The 27075-nt window shown below is 51.0% G+C and overlaps 1 protein-coding gene across 2 annotated transcripts in view; it reads left to right on the top strand.

Annotated features, from left to right (window-relative positions):
- The first annotated feature begins 50 nt into the window (after nucleotides 1-50).
- The window catches only part of IFT46 (intraflagellar transport 46), a 31430-nt gene continuing 4405 nt past the window's right edge, over nucleotides 51-27075 (top strand). Inside the window, exons 1-9 of one of the 2 annotated variants that reach the window (XM_044997235.1) lie at nucleotides 51-366; nucleotides 1239-1313; nucleotides 1747-1843; nucleotides 2384-2460; nucleotides 18775-18908; nucleotides 20122-20196; nucleotides 20306-20399; nucleotides 25470-25598; nucleotides 26052-26173. In XM_044997235.1, coding sequence (XP_044853170.1) covers nucleotides 364-366; nucleotides 1239-1313; nucleotides 1747-1843; nucleotides 2384-2460; nucleotides 18775-18908; nucleotides 20122-20196; nucleotides 20306-20399; nucleotides 25470-25598; nucleotides 26052-26173 — 806 coding nt within the window. In that variant the 5' untranslated portion in view covers nucleotides 51-363. The remainder of the gene's footprint in view (nucleotides 367-1238; nucleotides 1314-1746; nucleotides 1844-2383; nucleotides 2461-18774; nucleotides 18909-20121; nucleotides 20197-20305; nucleotides 20400-25469; nucleotides 25599-26051; nucleotides 26174-27075) is intronic. The other variant, XM_044997236.1, reaches the window with a different exon arrangement.

The raw sequence follows: 27075 nt of genomic DNA on the forward strand, positions 1-27075 counted from the left end.
TCCTGCTCTTCCCCCGCCTCGGTAGGGGGCGCAGGTCTTGCCCCGCGGAGCGCCGTGTCCCTAGGCGGGGAGACTCGCGCTGCCTGCCCCGCGTGGGGCCCCGCCTCGGGCCGCTCTCTGACCTGCTTCTACCCCCTGCGCTGGGGGCTGGGGGCGGTCCAGCACGTGTCTTTACGCGGCCCCCGGCCGGTCTGGGAGATGCCCCACAGCAGGCGAGCCGAGCCCCACGGGGCGCGGTGCGTGGCCAAGGCCAGGGAGTGAGCGAGGGCTTCTCCGTGCCCCCAGACTGAAGCTGGAGGGAGCTTGGTTTAGCTTGAGCTAGAGCACAGACCAGTCCGGGCCTTGTCCGTCTGAAGACTGCGCATGGTAAGAGAGTTTCTGCCCCGAGTGTCTGTCCTGCCCCTGCTTTCTCCGTCCATGGACCTCGGATTGAAAACTACCGACCTAGAGCAAACCTGATCCCCGCCTTTGCCTTCCCACAGAGACGCGCTGGGTGAGGGAATATTTTTTTTTATTGAACCAACTGCTGTTGGTAAGAGAGACCAGCTTTGAGCTTACACGGCGCTCTTGGTGGCCTGAAGAAGAGCTCCGCGTAACCCCGAGAGCTGGACTCGCTCGCCAGCTGAAGTTAGTTCGGTAAAAGATGTTACCTGGCCCACCCTCTTGTTCCAATACCCTGCCCCTCGCACCGCTGCAGCACGTTCCTTCTCAGGCAGGCTGATGGAGGGTTTGACGTTCACTCGGCACGTTATGACAGACTAGAAAGACCCCCCCTCCCTTGCCGTGTAGTCCTAGAGGAGTTAGAAGGGTTTGCTTTGCCCTGAGTCCGTCTAGGGCATGTTAGATCAATGCAGCCCATTTCCTATCCTCCCCGCGTTGAGAGGGTGGGAGTTTGCAGGGCTGTAAACCAATCTAGCTGGAACGCGAACCGCTCGGCCCTTTGCATCCTGCGTTGGGAGGGGCCAGTCCGACCCGAACTCGAGTCATGCCAGCCTGCCTCGGAGCTGTGCGTGGGGCTGGCCAAGTCAAACCCCACGTGCCGGCAACTCTTTTCTTGCCGTGAAGCAGTTCGACCACTAGGGGCCGCTGCTCAAAGCTTTCCCATAACCATAGACACGGGGGGGGGGGACTTATTGACGTGGTTCTGGGTGGGTCGATCCGGTCACCGGAAAGCCGGTGAGCTGGGGCTGCAAGTTCTCGCGAGAGTGACTCTCCAATCTCCATGGTGACGGTAACAGGCTGGGCCAGGCGAAGATGGCGTCCAGGCGGCGGGCAGCGCCCTGAAAGGCCGGGACATGGCGGAGGCCCTGCAGGTGACCGAGCGCCAGCGTGTGGGGGAGGGAGCCCGGCAGCGCTGGGGAGAGGCCCTCGGCCGCGTCAGCGCCGCGCAAGGTGCCTGGAGCGGGGACCTGAGGCTGCCGCAGGCGGGCGCGTGGGGAGTGACAGAGTCGCGGGTGGCCAGCCCCGGGCCTGCGGAGCCACCCTCCAGTGGGGTGTGGGGGCCTGGCCGAGCAGGGCCTCTGGGGCCCTAAATGCCCCACGTGCAGCCCTGGGACCGGCTCTGGAGGCACCCCCAGCGGGAGACCTGACCCTCAACACTGGCAGCAGTTAAGAGGCTTTTCATCTTTAAAGCGCTTTGCGGTCATTCACTAGGGAGAGCCCGTACTCAGTAACATGGGAGAGAAAGTGTTCTTCCCCGGAAACCGCCTCCTCCGAACGTGTGTGTGTGTGTGTGTTTGTTCTTAGACCAAAATAGTTGAGAACCAGCCCTACGATGAGAGTCTAGAGATTAACGACTCAGAAGAGGTTGCCAGTATCTACACACCAACTCCACGGCAGCTAGGTAGGGGAAAGCCTAACTTCACATCCTGCTTCTGTCTTTCCTACTAAAACAGCTTCTCTCTTTCCTTAAAATTAAAGTGCTGAGCAATCTCAGGTATGCTATTGGCAACTTGATTTTGGTTGTTATATTTTCTTAAAGATACTCTGATGGGATTTAAGTCTTCTCCATAAAATTGGAGCACGAGCAGATTCATTGGTAAAATATAATACATTCGCACATTTTTATTAATGTGATGTGCTCGTTGCAAAAAAGCTAGTGAGATCAGATGTGGTAATGGCAATTGTCACTGAAATCTAGGTCTGCATCTAGGAACATGGTTGGTTTAACATGGATTTGAGCTTCTCCACCAGGGCCAGCCCCTGCATTATATTCTAGTTCAGCCAAAGCAAGTTGAAATTGTGAGTAAGCCTGATTGTTAAATTTGGGTGTACGGCCTGTGTAGATAGGGCTTCGTTTGTAAGTGCTTTAATGTGACAATCTGTGGTGCAATCCCACAACCCAAACTTGGGTAACATACTTTCTTGGTGATCTCTTCAACAGGTCCTAGGTCCACACGCCCACAGCTCAAAAACATGGCTGATAACAGCAGTGATGAGTACGATGAAGAAATAAACAAGGTAGGAGGTTGCCGATGTTCTCCTCTGCTGTTACGCTTGATCACAGCATTTTGTAGCCCCATCTACTGGGGCCTCATTATCTGCATGTTGAGTCCTACTGCGGAAATTGTGGCAAAGCAGCTTGGAAAGTTTTGTGATTTTTTTTTTTTGGGCCCATTTTGGGTAGAAAGAAATGTCGTTGCAGTATCTTTTGGCAAGACACATTATTTGTACTAGAAGGGGTCAGATTGCTCTTTCCCTCAATTAGAACAGATGGAACAATTTAAGCCTACTAGGGAAAATAGATCTGGAAGGGGATTTTCACATCATGGCAGCTGACACCATCCAGTGTGGCTGTAATGAATACCAGGCCCATTGTCACTCAGTGGTTGAAGTGGGATAAAAAGAGGGATGTGAAAAATCAAGGGCTTACACCCACATTTGGCTGTAAAGGCAGGGAGTGTTTTTTACAGGTTAGAGAAGATAAGTTGACTCTGGGTCAGGACTCCTGGGTTCTGTTTCCAGCTCTGCCACCAATTAGTTGTATGACTTTGGGTGAGCCAGTTCCCCTCATCAGTATTTCAGTTTCTCTGGCTGTAAAGTAGAGTCATACTACCAGCTACCTCGCACGGACTTGGGAGAGGATGGAGTAATGTTTGTAAAGCATTTTGAAATCTTCTAAGAGAAGGATAAATTATTATTTAATAGAACTGAACATTCTCCCCACCACTGAAAACCATTTGAGTCAGACTAAGATTAAATGCATGTGCTGGCATTCCTTTTCCATGCCACTAGAGGAAGGTTTTTGGTACACTGCTGTGCCCCACCCATATGTGGCAGGTTTGGACAGAGGATGTTTTCTGTTTAGAATGAAAGATGATAGAGCTGGGAAATGGGACTGCTGGAAATGTATGTTGCACCTATCGTCCGACGCTATCGGTGTGGTGCTCTGCTGGCTTCAATGTTGATAACAGTCGGCTGCGTGCGTGTTCCCTCTGTATGCTGCCCTGGCTCTGCACAGATAGCTGACACAGCAGACCCCTGAGAGAACCCCCAATGACCACAGACTCTAGTAAGGTATGAAGGCACCCGTCCAGGTTTATTGTCAAAGAGGAACACAGTCTCTAGCTCCCCAGATTAGATATCTACGGTTCTGCTAGTACATCTGTGGTCCCTGGCAATGGACCAGCTCAGTCAGTGGCGGGACTTTCCACTGCCCCCTAGGCCGGACAAAGATACTGTTACCAGATTTGCCCATTACTTTGGGGGTATGCTCATTTATTTGGGTTACATTTCTGGGGACGGGGATTCTGTAATTTTATCAATGTACTGCTTGTGTTACTTATGTTTTCATATGGAGCTCTACTTCTCACTTCTGCAAGTCCCCTCCCAATGGAGCTGTCCTGCAGGACCTTGGTTTCCTAGGGCTGGGTTTCTTCAGCCCCCAAACCGGATGCGCGCGTGCACACACATATTAACAGAGCAAGTCTGAGTGGACCGGGTCCATCAGCACTGTCAAGCTGTCCCCTTATATGTCTCTGGACTCACTGGGCTGGATGAAGCAGCACTTTCAAGCTGACTTTCCTTATATGCCCCTGGGCTCCATGGACTGGGTCAAGCAGCACTTTCAAGCTGTTACCCTTATGTGTCCCAGATTCAGCACGTCCCTATCCCCACTCTCACAACACAATTGTACTGGCAGTAACCTACTTGATGACCAAACCCCACCGTATTTTGGGCACTGCAGGGATCTGTAGCTTAGGTAAAAGAAGCGTTGCTGTAGAGTAAATGGGGGAAGCTAAAAACACAAAAGAATAAAGTTCATCAAGAAAAAGAGAAGCAACCAACTTAACCATAACAGTTATTTATTGAATAATAGTGATAACTACACAAGGAGGGCTAAACCAACGTAACATACATTATTACAGGTTAATACCTAAGGTAGAAAGAAAAAGAAAGAGAGAGAGAGAAAAAAAGAAGGGAATCTCACGGCTCCCTGAAGCTTGAACTGGTCAGGGTTCCCAGATGATGATGGTATCTGAGGGTCCTGAGAGCAGGAGACAGGCATAGTCCCCAGCACGATTAGTCAGGAGAATATGGAGTCCCAGTGGAACTGATGCATAGTTTGGATCTAAGCATCAAAACACTGACTGGAGGGTGAGTAGGGATTTTTGTAGAGAAATTACAATGGTTGAAGGGAGAACACTAGATTTGTTTATAGGTAAGCTGATGACTCAAGGGTGTTCTTAAGGCTAAACAATAGGAGCTGATTACTCTTGGCTATGGGTGGTGTTTTCTTTCGGGGAGCTCACAATGCAACTAGGCTGCTTCAGTATTTGAATACCAATTAAGGATTCATTACTAAAATTGGTCTGATAATTGCTGAGCTGGGTGTATGCAGACACAGGTTTATTAGCATCTGGAGCAGAGATTCCCATGATGCAGTACTTCCCTGCTATTTCTGGTCCCAGAGTTCATTGCGGTTCTCTGTTCTCCATTTTGTATGCAAATTGAGATGTCTTCCTGTCACATCTTTCATGCAGATGAGGCATGGGAAGTTGTCTCTGCTCTCCATTCTGTATGCTAATGGAGATGTCTTAATCTTGTCACCCTTGTCAGGAGGGGTCTAGTTGTGTCTTCCAACGCCCTTTACTGCTCTCTGCAAGTTTTTTCCTCTGATGGGTTTTGGTTTAAGCGGGGCTGGGGGGCGGGGGTGTCTTTCATGAGTCAGGCTGGATACTGCACCCTGGTTCCCCAAGAACACAGAGGTGTCTGGTATCAATAGCCACTCAGGGATGCATTCTTATACACAGGTACACTGTGTATAAGAATGTATACCAGGGTAGGCAACCTGTGGCACGCAAACTGATTTTCAGTGGCACTCTCACTGCCTGGGGCCTGGCCACCGGTCCGGGAGGCTCTGCATTTTAATTTAATTTTAAATGAAGCTTCTTAAACATTTTTAAAACCTTGTTTATTTTACAATACAACAATAGTTTAGTTATATATTATAGACTTCTAGAAAGAGACCTTCTAAAAACATGAAAATGTATTACTGGCACGTGAAACCTTAAATTAGAGTGAATAAATAAAGACTCAGCACACCACTTCTGAAAGGTTGCCAACCCCCGATGTATACATTCTTATGAATGTATACATTCTTATACACTGGGAATGGCTGAGAGCAGTAAAGATACAAACATTGAATCTATCTCCCCTTGTAAGTATTTTCACACTTCTTATCAAACTGTCTGTACTGGGCTATCTTGATTATCACTTCAAAAGTTTTTTTCTCTTACTTAATTGGCCTCTCAGAGTTGGTAAGACAACTCCCACCTTTACATGCTCTCTGTATGTGTGTATATATCTCCTTAATATATGTTCCATTCTATGCATCCAAAGAAGTGGGCTGTAGCCCACGAAAGCTTATGCTCAAATAAATTCGTTAGTCTCTAAGGTGCCACAAGTACTCCTGTTCTTTTTGCGGATACAGACTAACACGGCTGCTACTCTGAAAGGTACAAACAAGTTACACATCACTGCTGACGTATTGAGGTGCAACCCCTCTACATAGCAAGGTACAACCCCTCTACGCAGTAAAGTGCTGCCTCTCACTTAGTACGTGTTGGTTCGAACAAAACAACTCTATCCATCATATTCCCCTTTTGTCCCTGTCCTTGTCTGTGTGGAATGTGCAAGTATTGGAGTGTTCTGGTATCTCTCGTGTCCAGTACCTTTTAGGTATGTGTCTTTGTGCAACATCAGCCCTTTCCTTGCCAGCTTCTGTGAGCAGGGGCTGCCTCTGGCTCACAGCTTAACTTTGCTTTATGTTAGCAAAGTCTTGACCATTACTTTAGTTCTGGCCTTAGGCCTCATACCAGGCCTCTGAAACCAAGGGTTTATGTTTCAGGGCCTCATCTTACTACATTCCCCCACTTTTTGTCTTTTTATGGGGAAGATGTTTACCTATCGTCCCGGAAAAGCATAATGCATGGACTAAAGATAACCCAGTGGGCTAAACACTGTTATGTGGTTACCTCATTTTACTATCCATACATTCATGCCCCATCCATCTTTGTAGTCTGCACATTCCCACGTACGACTGATAGACAGATATTATCCAATTATTTTTTAGTCCCTTATGGTGGGCCTGGGAATGTTAGGCCCAGGACCGTGACTGTGGAATGTAGTATTATGATTGAGCCTTAGAGGCACTCCCATATAATATATATGAATAATATGGATATGGCATATATATTTGTAGGGTATATGGGCATATATGTATAGTATGTATGTGTACATAGAACAGCACTTCATATCCAAGCAGAACAATTCTTTTCCAATCTGTTGTTGTAGTTTGGCCCTTGTGGTACTGCAGATAGCAACCCACTTTTATTAGGGCAATTACAGTGACTATCTCTCTCATTACTAATAGTCGGCTGAGTGTTTTGAAATACTGGGATAGGGATTGTGATAATGTGTCCCACAGGGCTATGTATATGAGAAGTAAAACAGAAATGTGGAGTAGTGACACTACCACTGTGGCCTTTATATCTAAATCTATTGTAATTAGTTACTACACAGTACTGTCCATTCATGTTATAGATTACCCTTACTGGTGGTTGTCAGCCTCTGGTAAGCTTCACTGGGCATGAAACAGAAGTGGCTAGCTTCTCTGTTCCATTGGTTGAACTGCTCTGTGATACACCAGTAGTTGATGTAGATCCAGTTGTTTTCTATGGATGCTGTCTTCCAGATAACCTACTGAATGGACAGTAACCAATTTATTAAAATATTGCTGTGTCAGGATTTAGTATTGGTACCCAGACACTGAACAAAATTGTTTTGAATAACATGTGCCTCAGTTAGGATGCAGTGTTACTGATCCCAAATTGTGACCAGTACTAACAGGGAATTTATATATCTAATTTGTAGTTACTGGGTGACAATTTTTATTTATTTATTTTTTTAAAACCAATTTGTTTCTCCTTGCCTTCATGTTGTTTGCTGCCATTTGTTTGTTGGTTTTTACCTGTGTGTTGGTTAAACAGTTTAGCAAGGTTATGCACATTGTACATGTTGTACAGCAATAATACAATACAGCAGTGCAATGATAATACAGTAGTACAGGAATAATACAGTTGTTTTTACACAGTAACCGAGTTGAAATTAAATGACAGTTTATCCTGGTCCAGCTAGTGGTTTTTAGCTGATTAATTGTCCATATATGGTAGCTAGAGGTGTATTTGACCAGTCTCTTATTTATAAAGAACTTCATTTTTCTTTTCTTGATGCTTGGGGGTTTCTTCACTGTATACTGATATCATCTGGGTCTTCAGGGTGTGATATTTTCTGGTGTCTTTGGTCTGTGGGATGCAACTTAAACAACTTCTGTTAGTTAACATAGTAACGTTTTTTGTTTATTTTCCTTTTCTGTTTTTTGTTTTCAGTAACCCAAACTTAATACAAAGTTTAACTTTGTTCCTATTACATTGTAAACAAACTATGTAATAGGGACCAAGTCTTTTATAACACAAGCTATACTTTTGCAATTGTTGTATAGACATTCATTTTCATTTGAGATGCATTACTAATATTTTATACTAAATATAATGCTTAATGGCTAAAATAGATGCTCACAATCTTCCATGAAAAGGTGTATTGCTTTCCCTTGCTGAACACTTCGTTTCAGCAAAAGAGTTAGTAACATAATTTTAACAAGCTTTTTAGAGTTAATTTGCTTGTGATAGCAACTTCACTCTTGTTAACTGTTTAGAAACACAAACTTTAACAACCATTGCTTCCCATTAACATAAACCAACTATAAAATTAAACCAAAATAAATTTTAAATACAGGTCCATGCAGATACTTTGAGGGTATTAAACTTTCATGATGCTTTATGTTTGGGTGCCAAAGGTGGAAACCTGTTGAAATAGTGTGGTTAGCTTTATGCATAAATTGTTGTTTAAAACATTTTGGTTATGACATTCTTATAACTATATTTAAAAGTGCAAACAAGTTTATAAAAAGCCCAAACAAGAAATTAACATTTGTTAATATTGTCTTTACCTTAATGTTGAGGTTTCCCCTTACATTTTTCCTTTGAACAACAAATAAAAACTAAAAAAACCAGCGATTGATAAAAGAGAATTCTTTTTGTTTGCTCTTGCGCCCCACTCGGGATTAAATCTAGAGTTGCCTCTCCCCTTGTGGGTTCCCGTACCAGCTGCTCCATGAAGCAGTCATTTAAAGTATCGAGAAATTTTATCTCTGCATTTTGTCGTGAAGTGAATTGTTCCCAGTTAATATGGGGATGATTGAAATCCCCCACTATTATTGAGTTCTTAATTTTGATAGCCTCTCTAATTTCCCTTAGTATTTCATCATCACTATCACTGTCCTGGTCAGGTGGTCGATGATAGATCCCTAATGTTATATTCTTATTAGAGCATGGAATTATTATCCATAGAAATTCTGTGGAACATGTGGATTCGCTTAAGATTTTTACTTCATTTGATTCTATGTTTTCTTTCACATATAGTGCCACTTCCCCCCGCACGATCTGGTCTGTCCTTCCGATATATTTTGTACCCCGGAATGATTGTGTGCTATTGATTGCTCTCAGTCCACCAGGTTTCTGTGATGCCTATTACATCAATATCCTTCTTTATCACGAGGCACTCTAGTTCACTCATCTTATTCTTTAGACTTCTAGCATTTGTGTACAAGCACTTTAAAAATTTGTCACTGTTTATTTGTCTGCCCTTTTCTGATGTGTAGATTCTTATTTTATGTGAATATTTATCATCTGATCTGGCCCTTACATTATCCTCTTCCATAGTCTGCTCCTGACTATAACCTGGAGATTCTCTATCAATAGTCTCTCCCCTAAGAGAAGTCTGTGTCCGATCCACATGCTCCTCTGCAGCAGTCGGCTTTCCCCCATCTCCTAGTTTAAAAACTGCTCTGCAACCTTTTGAATGTTTATTGCCAGCAGTCTGGTTCCGCTTTGGTTTAGGTGGAGCCCATCTCTCCTGTATAGGCTCCCCCCATCCGAAAAGTTTCCCTAGTTCCTAATGAATGTAAACCCCTCCTCTCTACACTATTGTCTCATCCGCGCATTGAGACTCTGAAGCTCTGCCTGCCTACCTGGCCCTGCGCGTGGAACTGGGAGCATTTCTGAGAATGCCACCATAGAGGTCCTGGATTTCAGTCTCTTCCCTAGCAGCCTAAACTTGGCCTCCAGGACGTCTCTCCTACCCTTCCCTATGTCATTGGTACATTGGTACCTACATGTACCATGACCACCGGCTCCTCCCCAGCACTACACATAAGTTTGCCTAGATGCCTCGAGAGATCCGCAACATTCGCACCAGGCAGACAAGTCACCATACGGTTCTCCCGGTCATCACAAACCCAGCTATCTATGTTTCTAATGATCGAATCTCCCATTACTAACACCGGCCTTTTCCTAGCAATTGGAGTTCCCTCTCCTGGAGAGGCTATCTCCGTGTGAGAGGCAACCCCAGCACCATCTGGAAGGAGTGTCCCAACTATGGCAAGGTTTCCCTCTGCTCCCATTGACTGCTCTGCTTCCCTGGGCCTTTCATACTCCTCAACAGCGCAGGGGCGGTCTGACCGGAGGTGGGACAATTCTACAGTGTCCCAGAAAGCCTCATCAACATACCTCTCTGTCTCTCTTAGCTCCTCCAGTTCCGCCACCCTGGCCTTCAAAGCCCATACAAGAGAGGTTAACTCTATCAAGGTATTTGAAAGTACAGGCAGCAGCAGCAAGTTTAGCAAATTTGAGAAAGCATATAATGGACAAAACTTAACCGGTATGTAAAAATATTTGAGAAAGAAGGTTCTATTTTCAGATATGAGCGCGGAGTGTGGTTCCGTGGGTCAAAGCAGTTGGGAACCGCGCCCCTGTTTTTTATCCTGGCTCCGAGAGGATAGTGGGGATAGTTACCTGCTCTTGTAAAACCTGTATTTGTTCCCCCAATGTTTGTTGCTTTTGTGTGCATGCCAAGTGGATTGCAGGAGTGCACTTTTTTGCTGCAGTTAACTGTTTTTGGGCAGCTCCGTGTGTTAATGTATTAATTATAGGTGTTAACCCGCTTAATTTTGGTTTTTTACTTTGAAATTCTTCTTTATTCACTCCCCTGCGATCGAGTTGCAGCTCCTGTCTCCTGATGTGCTCGGTGAACTGTTCCATATTTTCCTTCATCCGATTGACCAATTCTGTGAAAGTTTTGGTTGCTACTGTTTCCTTCTGTGCACTTACTTGTCCCGTTCTGACGGGCACCAGTCTAGGTCCTGGTTTAGGTTTTACCAGAACCTGGCTTTTATCATAAGGTGGTGGTTGCAATGCAGTGGACCCCATTTCATCTTTTCATTTTGCTAGGGCCCCCTTTTTCCATTTCTGTCCCCATTCTTCAGGCACAGGGGAGCTACCTGAAGCCTGCTGTTCACCACCAGTGTTTATAACAGGAGACGGCACAGGTATTTTTTGTAGGTTCCTTGCAGCTGTGTCCAATGTTTTGTTCTCCTGGTTTATTTGCTCGAGCATATCGTGAGTCTGGACCGCCTATTGCCCTGCTAAAAGAGCTTGGTTTTTCCAGTGCTTGACTGCTGGGTTGCCTCTTCTACTTCCCCGGTTTTTCCCAGTACCTGTCCGGCCAGTATGGTGGCGTGCTGTTTGAGCCATCTCATTGCCATAGACATTAGTTTTCAAAATGTTTAAGAAGCTTCATTTAAAATTAAATTAAAATGTTGATCTTACATCGCCGGCCTGCTCAGCACTGCTGCTGTTCTGGGGTTCTGTTCACCGAGGCCGGCGGCGGGCTGTGCGGGGCCGGCGGCCGGGAGCCCGGGCCGGCGGCGGGCTGTGCGGGGCCGGCGGCCGGGAGCCCGGGCCGGCGGCGGGCTGTGCGGGGCCGGCGGCCGGGAGCCCGGGCCGGCGGCGGGCTGTGCGGGGCCGGCGGCTGGGAGCCCGGGCCTGCCCACATACAGTGGGTACCTACCTTCTCCCTGGTTCTGGCCCATTCTCTTCCTCTGTCTGCACTGAGCTGAGGGTGGGAGTGCACTGAGCACAGGGCTGGGGCTGAAGGGTCTGGCCAGGAGCTAGAATGAGGGAGGGGGCTCAGGGTTGGGGCAGGAGGTCTGGGTGTGGGGCATTTACGGGTGCAGCTCCCATTTGGTGCGAGGGGTGCAGGTGGGAATGTGTGTGGGGGTGTGCAGGAGCTCCCATTTGGTGCTCAGGGTGGGGGTGGGGATGTGGGGGGTGCAAGAGTCATGACGTGGGAGGTGCATGGGATGTAGGTGGTCTGGATATGTGGGGGGGAATGCAGGTGTCAGGGCGGGGGGGCTGGGTATGTGTGGGGCTGCCAGAGTGAGGGCTGGGGTTGTGTGGGGGGTGTGAAGGAGTCAAGCAGAGGGCTGGGTGTGTATGAGGGGGGTACAGTCCTCAGGGCAGGGGCCTGGGGTGTGTGCGAGGCACAGGACTCAGGGCAGGGGCCTGGGGTGTGTGCGAGGCACAGGACTCAGGGCAGGGGCCTGGTGTGTGTGTGGGGCTGCAGGGCTCAGGGCAGGGGCCTGGGGTGTGTGCGGGGCTGCAGGACTCAGGGCAGGGACCTGGGGTGTGTGCGGGGCTGCAGGACTCAGGGCAGGGGCCTGGGTGTGTGCGAGGCTGCAGGGCTCAGGGCAGGGGCCTGGGGTGTGTGTGAGGCTCAGGGCAGGGGCCTGGGGTGTGTGTGAGGCTCAGGGCAGGGGCCTGGGGTGTGTGTGAGGCTCAGGGCAGGGGCCTGGGGTGTGTGTGAGGCTCAGGGCAGGGGCCTGGGGTGTGTGCGAGGCACAGGGCTCAGGACAGGGGGCTGGGGTGTGTGTGGGGCTGCAGGGCTCAGGGCAGGGGCCTGGGGTGTGTGCGAGGCACAGGGCTCAGGACAGAGGGCTGGGGTGTGTGCGAGGCACAGGGCTCAGGACAGAGGGCTGGGGTGTGTGTGGGGCTGCAGGACTCAGGGCAGGGGCCTGGGGTGTGTGCGAGGCTGCAGGGCTCAGGGCAGAGGGCTGGGGTGTGTGCGGGGCTGCAGGACTCAGGACAGAGGGCTGGGGTGTGTGTGAGGCTCAGGGCAGGGGCCTGGGGTGTGTGCGGGGCTGCAGGGCTCAGGGCAGGGGCCTGGGGTGTGTGCGGGGCTGCAGGGCTCAGGGCAGGGGCCTGGGGTGTGTGCGAGGCTGCAGGACTCAGGGCAGGGGCCTGGGGTGTGTGTGGGGCTGCAGGACTCAGGGCAGAGGGCTGGGGTGTGTGCGAGGCTGCAGGACTCAGGGCAGGGGCCTGGGGTGTGTGCGAGGCTGCAGGACTCAGGGCAGGGGCCTGGGGTGTGTGCGAGGCTGCAGGACTCAGGGCAGGGGCCTGGGGTGTGTGCGAGGCTGCAGGACTCAGGGCAGGGGCCTGGGGTGTGTGCGAGGCTGCAGGACTCAGGGCAGGGGCCTGGGGTGTGTGCGAGGCTGCAGGACTCAGGGCAGGGGCCTGGGGTGTGTGCGAGGCTGCAGGACTCAGGGCAGGGGCCTGGGGTGTGTGCGGGGCTGCAGGGCTCAGGGCAGGGGCCTGGGGTGTGTGCGAGGCTGCAGGACTCAGGGCAGGGGCCTGGGGTGTGTGCGGGGCTGCAGGACTCAGGGCAGGGGCCTGGGGTGTGTGCGGGGCTGCAGGACTCAGGGCAGGGGCCTGGGGTGTGTGCGAGGCTGCAGGACTCAGGGCAGGGGCCTGGGGTGTGTGTGGGGCTGCAGGACTCAGGGCAGAGGGCTGGGGTGTGTGCGGGGCTGCAGGACTCAGGGCAGGGGCCTGGGGTGTGTGCGAGGCTGCAGGGCTCAGGGCAGAGGGCTGGGGTGTGTGCGGGGCTGCAGGACTCAGGACAGAGGGCTGGGGTGTGTGTGAGGCTCAGGGCCGGGGCCTGGGGTGTGTGCGGGGCTGCAGAGCTCAGGGCAGGGGCCTGGGGTGTGTGCGAGGCTGCAGGGCTCAGGGCAGGGGCCTGGGGTGTGTGCGGGGCTGCAGGGCTCAGGGCAGGGGCCTGGGGTGTGTGCGGGGCTGCAGAGCTCAGGGCAGGGGCCTGGGGTGTGTGCGGGGCTGCAGGGCTCAGGACAGAGGGCTGGGGTGTGTGCGGGGCTGCAGGACTCTGGGCAGTGGGCGGGGGTGTGTGGGTGGCTGCAGGCCTCAGGGAAGTGGGCTGGGGTGTGTGCGGGGCTGCAGGTCTCAGGGCAGGGGCCTGGGGTGTGTGCGAGGCTGCAGGGCTCAGGGCAGAGGGCTGGGGTGTGTGCGGGGCTGCAGGACTCAGGACAGAGGGCTGGGGTGTGTGCTTGGCTCAGGGCAGGGGCCTGGGGTGTGTGCGGGGCTGCAGAGCTCAGGGCAGGGGCCTGGGGTGTGTGCGAGGCTGCAGGGCTCAGGGCAGGGGCCTGGGGTGTGTGCGGGGCTCCAGTGCTCAGGAAAGGGGCCAGGGTTGTGTGCGGGGCTGCAGAGCTCAGGGCAGGGGCCTGGGGTGTGTGCGGGGCTGCAGGGCTCAGGACAGAGGGCTGGGGTGTGTGCGGGGCTGCAGGGCTCAGGGCAGGGGCCTGGGGTGTGTGCGAGGCACAGGGCTCAGGGCAGGGGCCTGGGGTGTGTGCGAGGCTGCAGGACTCAGGGCAGGGGCCTGGGGTGTGTGCGAGGCTGCAGGACTCAGGGCAGGGGCCTGGGGTGTGTGCGAGGCTGCAGGACTCAGGGCAGGGGCCTGGGGTGTGCAGGGCTGCAGGCCTCAGGGCAGGGGCCTGGGGTGTGTGCGAGGCTGCAGGACTCAGGGCAGGGCCTGGGTGTGTGCGAGGCTGCAGGACTCAGGGCAGGGGCCTGGGTGTGTGCGAGGCTGCAGGACTCAGGGCAGGGGCCTGGGGTGTGTGCGAGGCTGCAGGACTCAGGGCAGGGGCCTGGGGTGTGTGCGGGGCTGCAGGGCTCAGGGCAGGGGCCTGGGGTGTGTGCGAGGCTGCAGGACTCAGGGCAGGGGCCTGGGGTGTGTGCGGGGCTGCAGGACTCAGGGCAGGGGCCTGGGGTGTGTGCGGGGCTGCAGGACTCAGGGCAGGGGCCTGGGGTGTGTGCGGGGCTGCAGGACTCAGGGCAGGGGCCTGGGGTGTGTGCGGGGCTGCAGGACTCAGGGCAGGGGCCTGGGGTGTGTGCGGGGCTGCAGGGCTCAGGACAGAGGGCTGGGGTGTGTGCAGGGCTGCAGGACTCAGGGCAGGGGCCTGGGGTGTGTGCGGGGCTGCAGGGCTCAGGGCAGGGGCCTGGGGTGTGTGCGAGGCACAGGGCTCAGGGCAGGGGCCTGGGGTGTGTGCGAGGCACAGGGCTCAGGGCAGGGGCCTGGGGTGTGTGCGAGGCTGCAGGACTCAGGGCAGGGGCCTGGGGTGTGTGCGAGGCTGCAGGACTCAGGGCAGGGGCCTGTGTGCGCGGCTGCAGGACTCAGGGCAGGGGCCTGGGGTGTGTGCGCGGCTGCAGGACTCAGGGCAGGGGCCTGGGGTGTGTGCGAGGCTGCAGGTCTCAGGGCAGGGGCCTTGGGTGTGTGCGAGGCTGCAGGACTCAGGGCAGGGGCCTGGGGTGTGTGCGAGGCTGCAGGACTCAGGGCAGGGGCCTGGGTGTGTGCGGGGCTGCAGGGCTCAGGGCAGGGGCCTGGGGTGTGTGCGAGGCTGCAGGACTCAGGGCAGGGGCCTGGGGTGTGTGCGGGGCTGCAGGACTCAGGGCAGGGGCCTGGGGTGTGTGCGGGGCTGCAGGACTCAGGGCAGGGGCCTGGGGTGTGTGCGAGGCTGCAGGGCTCAGGGCAGGGGCCTGGGGTGTGTGCGGGGCTGCAGGGCTCAGGGCAGAGGGCTGGGGTGTGTGCGGGGCTGCAGGACTCAGGGCAGGGGCCTGGGGTGTGTGCGAGGCTGCAGGGCTCAGGGCAGAGGGCTGGGGTGTGTGCGGGGCTGCAGGACTCAGGACTGTGGGCTGGGGTGGGTGCCCGGCTCAGGGCAGGGGCCTGGGGTGTGTGCGGGGCTGCAGAGCTCAGGGCAGGGGCCTGGGGTGTGTGCGAGGCTGCAGGGCTCAGGGCAGGGGCCTGGGGTGTGTGCGGGGCTGCAGGGCTCAGGGCAGGGGCCTGGGGTGTGCGGGGCTGCAGCGCTCAGGGCAGGGGCCTGGGGTGTGTGCGGGGCTGCTGGGCTCAGGACAGAGGGCTGGGGTGTGTGCGGGGCTGCAGGGCTCAGGGCAGGGGCCTGGGGTGTGTGCGAGGCACAGGGCTCAGGGCAGGGGCCTGGGGTGTGTGCGAGGCTGCAGGACTCAGGGCAGGGGCCTGGGGTGTGTGCGAGGCTGCAGGACTCAGGGCAGGGGCCTGGGTAGTGAGCGGGGATGCAGGACTCAGGCCAGGGGCCTGGGGTGTGTGCGAGGCTGCAGGACTCAGGGCAGGGGCCTGGGTGTGTGCGAGGCTGCAGGACTCAGGGCAGGGGCGTGGGGTGGGTGCGTGGCTGCAGGTCTCAGGGCAGGGGCCTGGGGTGTGTGCGAGGCTGCAGGACTCAGGGCAGGGGCCTGGGGTGTGTGCGAGGCTGCAGGACTCAGGGCAGGGGCCTGGGGTGTGTGCGAGGCTGCAGGACTCAGGGCAGGGGCCGGGGGTGTGCGGGCTGCAGGGCTCAGGGCAGGGGCCTGGGTGTGTGCGAGGCTGCAGGACTCAGGGCAGGGGCCTGGGGTGTGTGTGCGGGGCTGCAGGACTCAGGGCAGGGGCCTGGGGTGTGTGCGGGGCTGCAGGACTCAGGGCAGGGCCTGGGGTGTGTGCGAGGCTGCAGGACTCTGGGCCGGGGCCTGGGTGTGTGCGGGGCTGCAGGACTCAGGGCAGGGGCCTGGGGTGTGTGCGGGGCTGCAGGGCTCAGGACAGAGGGCTGGGGTGTGTGCAGGGCTGCAGGACTCAGGGCAGGGGCCTGGGGTGTGTGCGGGGCTGCAGGGCTCAGGGCAGGGGCCTGGGGTGTGTGCGAGGCACAGGGCTCAGGGCAGGGGCCTGGGGTGTGTGCGAGGCACAGGGCTCAGGGCAGGGGCCTGGGGTGTGTGCGAGGCTGCAGGACTCAGGGCAGGGGCCTGGGGTGTGTGCGAGGCTGCAGGACTCAGGGCAGGGGCCTGGGGTGTGTGCGAGGCTGCAGGACTCAGGGCAGGGGCCTGGGGTGTGTGCGAGGCTGCAGGACTCAGGGCAGGGGCCTGGGGTGTGTGCGAGGCTGCAGGACTCAGGGCAGGGGCCTGGGGTGTGTGCGAGGCTGCAGGACTCAGGGCAGGGGCCTGGGGTGTGTGCGAGGCTGCAGGACTCAGGGCAGGGGCCTGGGGTGTGTGCGGGGCTGCAGGGCTCAGGGCAGGGGCCTGGGGTGTGTGCGAGGCTGCAGGACTCAGGGCAGGGGCCTGGGGTGTGTGCGGGGCTGCAGGACTCAGGGCAGGGGCCGGGGGTGTGTGCGGGGCTGCAGGACTCAGGGCAGGGGCCTGGGGTGTGTGCGAGGCTGCAGGACTCAGGGCAGGGGCCTGGGGTGTGTGTGGGGCTGCAGGACTCAGGGCAGAGGGCTGGGGTGTGTGCGGGGCTGCAGGACTCAGGGCAGGGGCCTGGGGTGTGTGCGGGGCTGCAGGACTCAGGGCAGAGGGCTGGGGTGTGTGCGGGGCTGCAGGACTCAGGGCAGAGGGCTGGGGTGTGTGCGGGGCTGCAGGACTCAGGGCAGGGGCCTGGGGTGTGTGCGAGGCTGCAGGACTCAGGGCAGGGGCCTGGGGTGTGTGCGGGGCTGCAGGGCTCAGGGCAGGGGCCTGGGGTGTGTGCGGGGCTGCAGGGCTCAGGGCAGGGGCCTGGGGTGTGTGCGGGGCTGCAGGGCTCAGGGCAGGGGCCTGGGGTGTGTGCGGGGCTGCAGGACTCAGGGCAGGGGCCTGGGGTGTGTGCGGGGCTGCAGGACTCAGGGCAGGGGCCTGGGGTGTGTGCGGGGCTGCAGGACTCAGGGCAGGGGCCTGGGGTGTGTGCGGGGCTGCAGGACTCAGGGCAGGGGCCTGGGGTGTGTGCGAGGCACAGGGCTCAGGGCAGGGGCCTGGGGTGTGTGTGGGGCTGCAGGGCTCAGGACAGAGGGCTGGGGTGTGTGCGGGGCTGCAGGGCTCAGGGCAGGGGCCTGGGGTGTGTGCGGGGCTGCAGGACTCAGGGCAGGGGCCTGGGGTGTGTGCGGGGCTGCAGGACTCAGGGCAGGGGCCTGGGGTGTGTGCGGGGCTGCAGGACTCAGGGCAGGGGCCTGGGTGTGTGTGGGGCTGCAGGACTCAGGGCAGGGGCCTGGGGTGTGTGCGGGGCTGCAGGACTCAGGGCAGGGGCCTGGGGTGTGTGCGGGGCTGCAGGACTCAGGGCAGGGGCCTGGGGTGTGTGCGGGGCTGCAGGACTCAGGGCAGAGGGCTGGGGTGTGTGCGGGGCTGCAGGACTCAGGGCAGGGGCCTGGGGTGTGTGCGAAGCTGCAGGACTCAGGGCAGGGGCCTGGGGTGTGTGTGAGGCTCAGGGCAGGGGCCTGGGGTGTGTGCGGGGCTGCAGGGCTCAGGACAGAGGGCTGGGGTGTGTGCGGGGCTGCAGGGCTCAGGGCAGGGGCCTGGGTGTGTGCGGGGCTGCAGGGCTCAGGGCAGAGGGCTGGGTAGAGAAGAGCGGGCCAGGCTGGGCAGAATTTTTAATGGCAGAGTCCTGACAGGCAGCAGGGTGCCATTAAAAATTGGCTCGCGTGCCGTCTTTGGCACGCGTGCCATAGTTTGTCAACCCCTGTGCTAGTACATATGTGCTCCCTGGCAATGGACCGGCTCAGTCAGTGGCAGCACTTTCCACTGCCCCCTAGACCGGACAAAGATATCCACTCGGGTGCATTATACACAGGTACAAACAACTTACACATCACTCCTGACGTTTTGAGGTGCAACCCCTCTACATAGCAAGGTACAACCCCTCTACGCAGTAAAGTGCCGCCTCTCACCTTGTACGTGTTGGTTCGGACAAAACAACTCTATCCATCATATTCCCCTTTTGTCCCTGTCCTTGTCTGTGTGGAATGTGCAAGTATTGGAGTGTTCTGGTATCTCTCGTGTCCAGTACCTTTTAGGTATGTGTCTTTGTGCAACATCAGCCCTTTCCTTGCCAGCTTCTGTGAGCAGGGGCTGCCTCTGGCTCACAGCTTAACTTTGCTTTATGTTAGCAAAGTCTTGACCATGACTTTAGTTCTGGCCTTAGGCCTCATACCAGGCCAATGAAACCAAGGGTTTATGTTTCAGGGCCTCCTCTTGCTACAGCACCATAACTCTGGTTTTAACATTGACCCAGGAGAAGAAGGCAGCCCAGTTGGCCCCGCAGCGAGGATTTAGTGAGAATGAGGATGGGGAGGATGAAGACGATTCGTCTGAAACTGACTCGGATGATGACGATGATGAAGAGGAGCATGGAGCCCCTCTGGAGGGGTATGAGGGATTATTAATTCCTAATAACACTGAGACTAGCCATGTGAATTAAAGTCAGGGTCTCCATTCTGAGAGAAGACTCCTAACAAGCCAGTTGAATAATGTTACATTCTAGCAACACTGTGCAGATATATCTTTAGGTTAGATATTATGGGAATGAGGGGTTTAAAAGCTGAGGTAGATTATGTGCAGGTGCAAGTATCCTCAAACAGCTCAGTGGTACTGCGGTTTGAGTGCTGCAATGGGAACTGTAAGTCTGAATCCAAGGTTTGGGAGAGCTGCTTCCAGAGTATCAGCCCTGAAAATGAAGATAGAAGGCTATAGCTATATTAAGTGGGGAGGAGGAATTTCATTGACCATGTGGATGTGGACAAGAAGAGTGTCACTGGGGTTTGAAAAGCATCAGAAAAGATGCACTGTTCATATAATAGAACTGTTCTCAGAGAGCTTGGAAATTGGATTCCTAAGCAAGATTCTGAATTGTTCATTGACACAGATAGGATTCTTAGATTACAAATACTGCTGCCCAGTTTTCTTCCTACAAATACCTACTCATGAACTTTATAACCAATGCAGTCAGCCTCTTTGAGGTAGTGTAGGGGGTACCCAGGTAGCCTGAAATAAACTGAGACTTAGTATAATAAACTAGCACTAATAGAGGGCTAATTAATTAATACATTAGTAGGCCCATTAATATGCTCAATGCATTGTGCTGCACAAAGACAGAGTACGTTTACTGCCTTTTTGCAGACAATTCATTTCCACAATTTACATACAGATGTGTAGCATGCAAACCAGACTGCCCCAATGGCAATAATGGTTATATCATTACACTTATTGTAATATAACTTTGTTGAAAGTCTGGTCTGCTGCCCATCACCATGGTATTATTATTTAAACTCCAATCAAAAAAAGGGAGTATCTGGTAAAAGGGGGTGTCAGTGTTGTGAGTGGTGTTCTTACGATGGAAACACGTCTTCAAAGAGGAAGAATTTGCAGCATTTCCTAAAGATGTCAGAAAATGGATTCTCTTGATCTCTTCTGTAAATTTGTTCTGTAGCCAGATCCATCCCCCAGTATGGGTGTGCTAAGCTGGGGAAGGCATCCAAGACCTTGTCCTCCTCTAACACACCCACAGATAATCAGATATAAGTACCCCAGAAAGTTAATCTGCATGACTCCATTGGTCTTGAATATCTCTTCTTTTCTCTAGTGCCTACAACCCTGCAGATTACGAGTATCTACCAGTGTCTGCAGAGATTAAAGAGCTCTTCCAGTATATAAGGAGGTGAGTAGAAGGAGCACTAGTCTGCATTGGGATGTCCTTCTGGGGGGTGAAATGTTTACAGAAGGAAATGCTTCTTTTCTGGACGATAATTTCCCCGTGTAATTCTCAGGTACACTCCACAATTGATAGAGCTTGAACAAAAACTGCAGCCTTTCATTCCAGACTTCATTCCAGCTGTTGGGGACATTGATGCCTTCTTAAAGGTACCCGGCTTTCAGACCCTCCCCTGTAACTCCGTTGTGCAGGATCGAACACTGCTCTCGCCCATGAAAACAATATTAATTTACTGAGAGAAGCAGCATTTGCGTTTCTCTTTGTTGGAAGAGGAGCAATTTCAGCACACAGGGTGCCAAACTAAGGGCCCAAACCCACTTATGGGGACTTAGCCTCCTCGGCCCATAACCCCTGCTGGACCAGTGTGGGTTTGGTGCACCCCGTCAGAGTGTCAGAAGATAAGTTTTTTACCTAGTTCTTTCACAGGCCCATAGAATAGCCTTTGCTAAAGGATTTGTATAAATTTATAGATTTTTTTTTTTATTAATCCTTGGTAGCCTAGCAATATTTACTGTCGGAGAAAAACTCAGTTCTCACTCTTTGGTTGGGTGCAGCAAAGTCAGATACTTTATTTATTCTCAAGCAATTGCATAGAGGGAAGGAGTGCGCTAGGATACAGGGTTTCCCCCTCCTAGGCAGGTCTCTCTACAGGTAAACAAAAACCTTTTGTTACATACAATAATAAGCAACAGCTGCATTTTGTTTATCCATTGGTCATCCTGATAACTTATTTTTCTCACTTCTCTTGACTCTAGTCCACATTCTATCTTATCTACACAAGGTCGCAACGACTTCACACAGTTCTTTCCCATTCGCCTCACAGAATCCTTGCTTCTAAAAATCTTGCGTTAGTAGGGTTACAGCTAGCCTGACTCTTGCTAACAGAGACTGTCCTGCATTAAAAATCCCTTCAAATCCCTGTCAGTTTTTTCTCTACTTCCACATTACCCAGCCATAGTTCTCTTTTTCAATAAAGACCCAGTGTGTGACTGGGTTAGAATGCTCCCAATCTGCTACTGTTTTGAGCTGGCTGGCTTGACAATACCTTGTAATATTTGAAACAGCTAGTCCAACCCATTTAATGGGTCTGAGTGAAGTATCTGCACTCACTTTGTCTTTTCATATTCCATGTAAAGTCTAACATCCTCTTTTATATTCCTGCTAGGATTTTTATCTGGGGTGGTTACAAAAGATTTTGAAACAAGAAAGATATCCATGGCGTTTTGACTGTGGCTCTACTTCCCAGTCAAGAAATGGAATACTTACCCCGACACTCCAGATCTCTTTTCATTTGCTAACATTTGGTGGTTTGACATTTTAATCATATAACTCTTCTGGGTTGTTTGAGATTTGAATTCCTAGCTACCCTATATAATTTGTTGCCCATTTGTACCCAAATGTTTTCTGGAGGAATGACTTATCAGAGTCCAGCAAATTCATAGCTAACATATCAGAATTGTTGTCATTTTGTTAAATTTAGATGCTTTCCAAAATCATGGATTTTTTTAGATACTGATTTTAGGAAAATGTTTGGGTTAGATAAAAAATATTACATCATCAGCTTGAAAAGTTATTTTCTGTTGTGTTCCTACAAGTTTTATTTCTGTGATAAATTCATTATTCCTTATCCTCAATGCAAAGGCACCATGGCCAATGCAAAAAGTAAGAGACAATGGACATCGCAGCCTAGTCCCTCTGTATAATTCAAACAGGGGAGATTAAGCCCCATTAATTCACACAGCTGCTGATGTAAAGAGCATTTATCCAATTAAGGAACTGTGGGCCAGCGTTGTATGTATGGGACAGGACTTGAAACTGCAAGTTCTGCTCTAGTCTATCAAAAGTTTTCTCTGGGTCAAGTGATTAAAAAAATGAATTAATTTTGCTAAAACTGGCATTATGAATGATTGAAAGTACTCTCCAAATATTGTCTGACATTGTCTGTCCTTAATGAGTCAAGTTCGAGCTGGGTTTATATAAACTGAGAGCATGGATGGCAGACAGCTAACTAGTAAATTTTTTTTTTTTTTTAAATCTTTGCTGTGATGCATCAGTGATCTGAGCCAATAGGAACTGCTTAAAGTAAAGTCTTTTCCAACTTTAGGGAGACCAGCAGTAGCTTCTTTCATAGGTTGTGGAAGTCCCTCCCATAGCAGAATGACACTGAAGATACCCTTCAGGGACCCACTAATAACTCCTTAAAAGCAGCAAAGAGTCTTGTGGCACCTTATAGACTAACAGACGTTTGGGAGCATGAGCTTTAATAACTCCTTAACTACTATGTGAAATTTAGCTGGAAAACAGTGAGGTGCTAGAGTTTTATTTCTTTACACTTGCTCTTGCCTTTGAGATTTCTTCTTCTGTTATTTCTTTATCTAAAGTTTCTTTGTCAGTTTTGTTTATCTTTGGCAAGCCTGCTAATTCCAAATATTTTTGAATTACCGCAGATATGTCAAACTCTGAAGTTTAGGGTTTTGTATAATAAGGAACAAAAGTAGCATGTTTCACTGCATTGTGTAACTGTCTTTTGCTGATTGTTTTTAATTGGTGGAATAGTATATTCCTCTCTAATTCCTTTCTGCCATCAGCACGTTCAGTTTCCCCTGATATTAGTTAATTGTTGATATACTTTTTTGAACCCGTGTTTTTATGAATGTCACAGCATATTTATCTGCAGTTCTGGTTTTATTTTTCTTAAGTGCTGCTCTCTTTTTTCTATTTAGAGGCTCTGCTTATCACCTGGCCCCTAAATACTGCTTTACCTGCCTCTCAGAGAAGACCTCTTTTTATATTGTCTTATCATTTATTTTAAAGTATTGAACAATGTCCTCTTTAATTACTGCAACCTGATTTTTGTCCTGCAGAAGCAGGCAGTTCATTTTCCAAAAAAGTGATCTTAGGATGATGCTAGCAAATATTACTTTCAGTGAGGCATGACCTGACCATGTAATGGTGCCAATTTCCATAGCACTAGTCTGCTTCACTAAGGATTTAGTGATTAACATTAAATCTATTCTAGTATATAAATTATGAGGGTATGAAATAAAATGTGAGAGTTTGTTCCCCAGTGTGCAATTCTCTCTAGCAATCTGAGAGATTGAATTGTTGGCATAGAGAAGTCAATTCTGCACCTGCTTCCCTGTCTATTTTGTCTCTTTTATCCAGTCTGCCCCAGTAAGGAGTATTTGTGCATTTGAAGTCTTCTCCAAATATAATTTCCCGGTCTCCAAAATGTTGCAGTATTTGGGTGAAAACTGGCCATGAACAAAATTAAGGTTGGGAATTAGAAGACAGTTCCTAACTATCAGAGGGGTGAGGTTCTGGAACTCAAGTTGTGGTGGCAAACAACTCAATTAGTTTTAGAGAGAGATGGACAATTTTATGAGTCTGATTGTGTGTCAAGGTTGGTTGTGATGGTAGGGGGCAAGGCTCAGCAGCCCCAGGACTCACTTCCAGTTTACGTCTTATGTTCCTAAAAGCTCAGCCTTCAGTGTTTCTTTTGACCATCAGCCGGGGTCAGGAAGGGATGCTCTCCCATGTACTCTGTTTTGTTTTTTATCTCCTTCCTCTCAAGCATCAGGGGTGGCCACAGCTGGAGACATTGGACAGGGAAGCCTACGGCCCTGAGTGGCACTGAGCATCCTCTCTCTCAGGTGCTTGGCTGGCTGGTTCTTGCTCACATGCTCAGGGTCTAATTGATTGCCACATGTGGGGTCATAAGAATGGCTTATTGAAAAACTTGAAATTATTATGATGCTTTAGCTATTTGAAGGCATGAGTCCTTGTGTGGAGATTGTCTCTCTCATTTCTAATTGCATTGTATTCACAATTGTGTGCCTGTATATGACTTGAATTCTGTTTGTGAACTTCCATAGTATTTTTTTTTGTATTAATTCCCCACTGCCTCCCTGGTTCCCTCCCCTCTCCTGCATTCTCCTTACTTTAAATCCAAAAATAAAATACCAACATGGTGTATAAATCAGTCTCCAAACAACTGTGCTTTGCTGAACCCTAAACCCTTGTACTCTCCCTATGAACTTTGACTGCTTCTCTTGCAATCCAAAGCGGGTATATTCTCCTCCTATGGGCTCTTAATCCTCTATCATAGGGATAGATTATCATCTGGTCATTTGAGTTACATGGGGGGGATTAATACAGTACCCCTAAGGGCTCCTCCCCATCCGCTCTCAGTTTGCTCCAATCTCTTCTGTCCATGCCCCCCTATATACTCCCCTTATTGTCCTTTATTTTGTCTACTTGTTAAAATACAGAACACGGTTATCAGAGTTATGATCACCCCAATTAAAGCAAATTTAGTACTGTTTCTTACAACATTAACGTAGTTACTTTTCAAGTGTTTATCGAGTGTCCCTCAGGGATCCAAGTCCTCTTGTTCAGCTTCACTTATGCTATTTCAGTACATTCAGGAGTCTTTTGTCTTGTATTTTCCTATCCTCCTTATCTTGGATTTCACCATCTACCAAGGCTTTCTTCAGAATTTCATCCTTAGTTATATCTCTGGCTTATCCTCCAGTATGTCTGAGATTTGGATTTCTATCCTGAGTGACTGGAGTGTATTGGTTTATCTTATTTACAGTCTCTTACTGTATCATATTACTGATATTGGAAGCTGTGTGAGAGTCTAAATGGGATCCCTGTCTATAGTTAATATCTGGCCTCCTGAGTGCTGCTGTAATTTCCCCCAGCTCTCTTCTCTTTTCAAGTCAGGGCACAGAGGTTATGGAAAAACTGAGGCGTTTGAATAAACGCTCTGAATGTTCTCTGTTTTTTTATAATTAAATCTTTCTGCTGATAACGATGAAATTTCACATCAGATCTCTGAGTCTATTATGAGACCTAACTGGCCAGAGCAGAGCTTAATTTGCTCTCTCCACTTTCAGCTCTTCCGGTGAGCTCAGCTTTAACAATTTTGCAATGTACATCCTCCTTCAGTGGTTTCCGGCAGTCCCTTAATTCTGATATTGCTTCTTGCTCTGTTTTCTGTAGCATCCCATTTAAGCTGCAGCTCTCTTTCTGCTCCAGAAGTGCCATGCAGCTCTGCAACTCTCTCTCTCACCTCTATCTCTAAGGTCAGTCTGTAGCACAGTGACTTGATCTTGCAAGTCAGCAATTTAGAGAGGCTCATTTTAAACATCCTTCAAACTCCTGTTTTGAATATAGAAGGGAAAAAAATTCAGCTCCTCTTTGTTGATCTGCAGGTTCCACGTCCCGATGGGAAGCCAGATAACCTGGGCCTGTTGGTACTGGATGAGCCATCCACGAAACAGTCAGATTCCACAGTGCTCTCGCTCTGGTTAACGGAAAACTCCAAACAGCACAATGTTGCAGTAAGTTATGAAGGGAAAAGAGCTGGTTACCCCCCACTAAGCTTGGTAGAAAGATGGGAGTCTTGTTCTAACCCGTGTGGCTGTACCACTACCATGGTTACAGCACAGGGAGGATTTGACTAAGTTCTCATGAACAGGAAAACATCTTTCCCACCCACATCTTTAGACTACAGTGTGTCTGCTCTCATTCACACACACGTCTTCATAAACAGACTTTGGATCCGTTTGTTTCCTTGGGTCAGAGCTTCGTTCCCCTGTGGTTGTTGCTGTCTGGTTTGGGTCACTGTGTTCTTTCCCAGATGCTCTTCTGCTCCTGTATGCAGACACTGGACGGTATAGCGCAGCTGGGAAAGAGAACAGAACCACACAGCCCAGCCAGGAATGAAGCATAGGGTTTGCAGGGACCCACCAGCCTTGGAAAGTCTGTCTCCAGATTCGCATTTCTGTTCTCAGCAGCAAATAAAAGTGAAGAGCTTGGAGAATGCAGAGAAGAATCCCAAAGCCATTGATAACTGGATCGAGAGCATCAGCGAGTTACATCGCTTCAAACCTCCTGCTACTGTTCACTACACCAGGTGAGCTCTCTGTACCCTCCTGCATTTGTATTTTATTCTGCTTACTCCTTACCGCTTGTCTTGTATGTAGTTTGATATCCTTTAATTAATGGAATTTCTCTCCTGCTGACTTTGTGTAATTCAGATAGCTCTAGTTTGCCCTTGTAGAAGGGGTGCATGAGTAAGTAGCTTGAGTGGGGGACTAAGAGTCAGGACTCCTGGGTTCTATTTTCCCCCTGCCACTGACCGGTTTGATGTTTGGACAAGTCACTTACTCTGTATTTCAGTTTCCCCACCTGTCATATGAGGATAGTAATACTGACTTACCTGAGAGTAGGACTGAGGGGCTTCTCTAATGTGCTAGTTGCTTTAATATTATTGCATGAAGATTATCTGGGCCCTCCAATTTTGTCCCATTAAGCTGTTTAAGTTTGGCTTCTACCTCGGACTTGGTAATAGCTACCTCCATATCCTCATTCCCACTTGCCATCCTACCATTATTCCTAAGATCCTCATTAACCTCATTAAAGACTGAGGCAAAGTATTTGTTTAGATATTGGGCCATGCCTAGATTATCCTTAACCTCCACTCCATCCTCAGTGTTTAGCGGTCCCACTTATGAAAGGAGACTCAAAGAGCTTGGCATGTTTAGCCTAAGCAAAAGAAGGTTGAGGGGGGATATGATTGCTCTTTATAAATATATCAGAGGGATAAATATTAGGGAGGGAGAGGAATTATTTAAGCTTAATACCAATGTGGACACAAAAACAAATGGATATAAACTGGACTCTAGGAAGTTTAGACTTGAAATTAGACGAAGGTTTTTAACCATTAGAGGAATGAAGTTCTGGAACAGCCTTCCAAGGGGAGTAGTGGGGGCAAAAGACATATCTGGCTTCAAGACTAAGCTCGATAAGTTTATG

This window comes from Mauremys mutica, chromosome 22 (genome assembly GCF_020497125.1).
Source record: "Mauremys mutica isolate MM-2020 ecotype Southern chromosome 22, ASM2049712v1, whole genome shotgun sequence".
Lineage (NCBI taxonomy): Eukaryota > Metazoa > Chordata > Testudines > Geoemydidae > Mauremys > Mauremys mutica.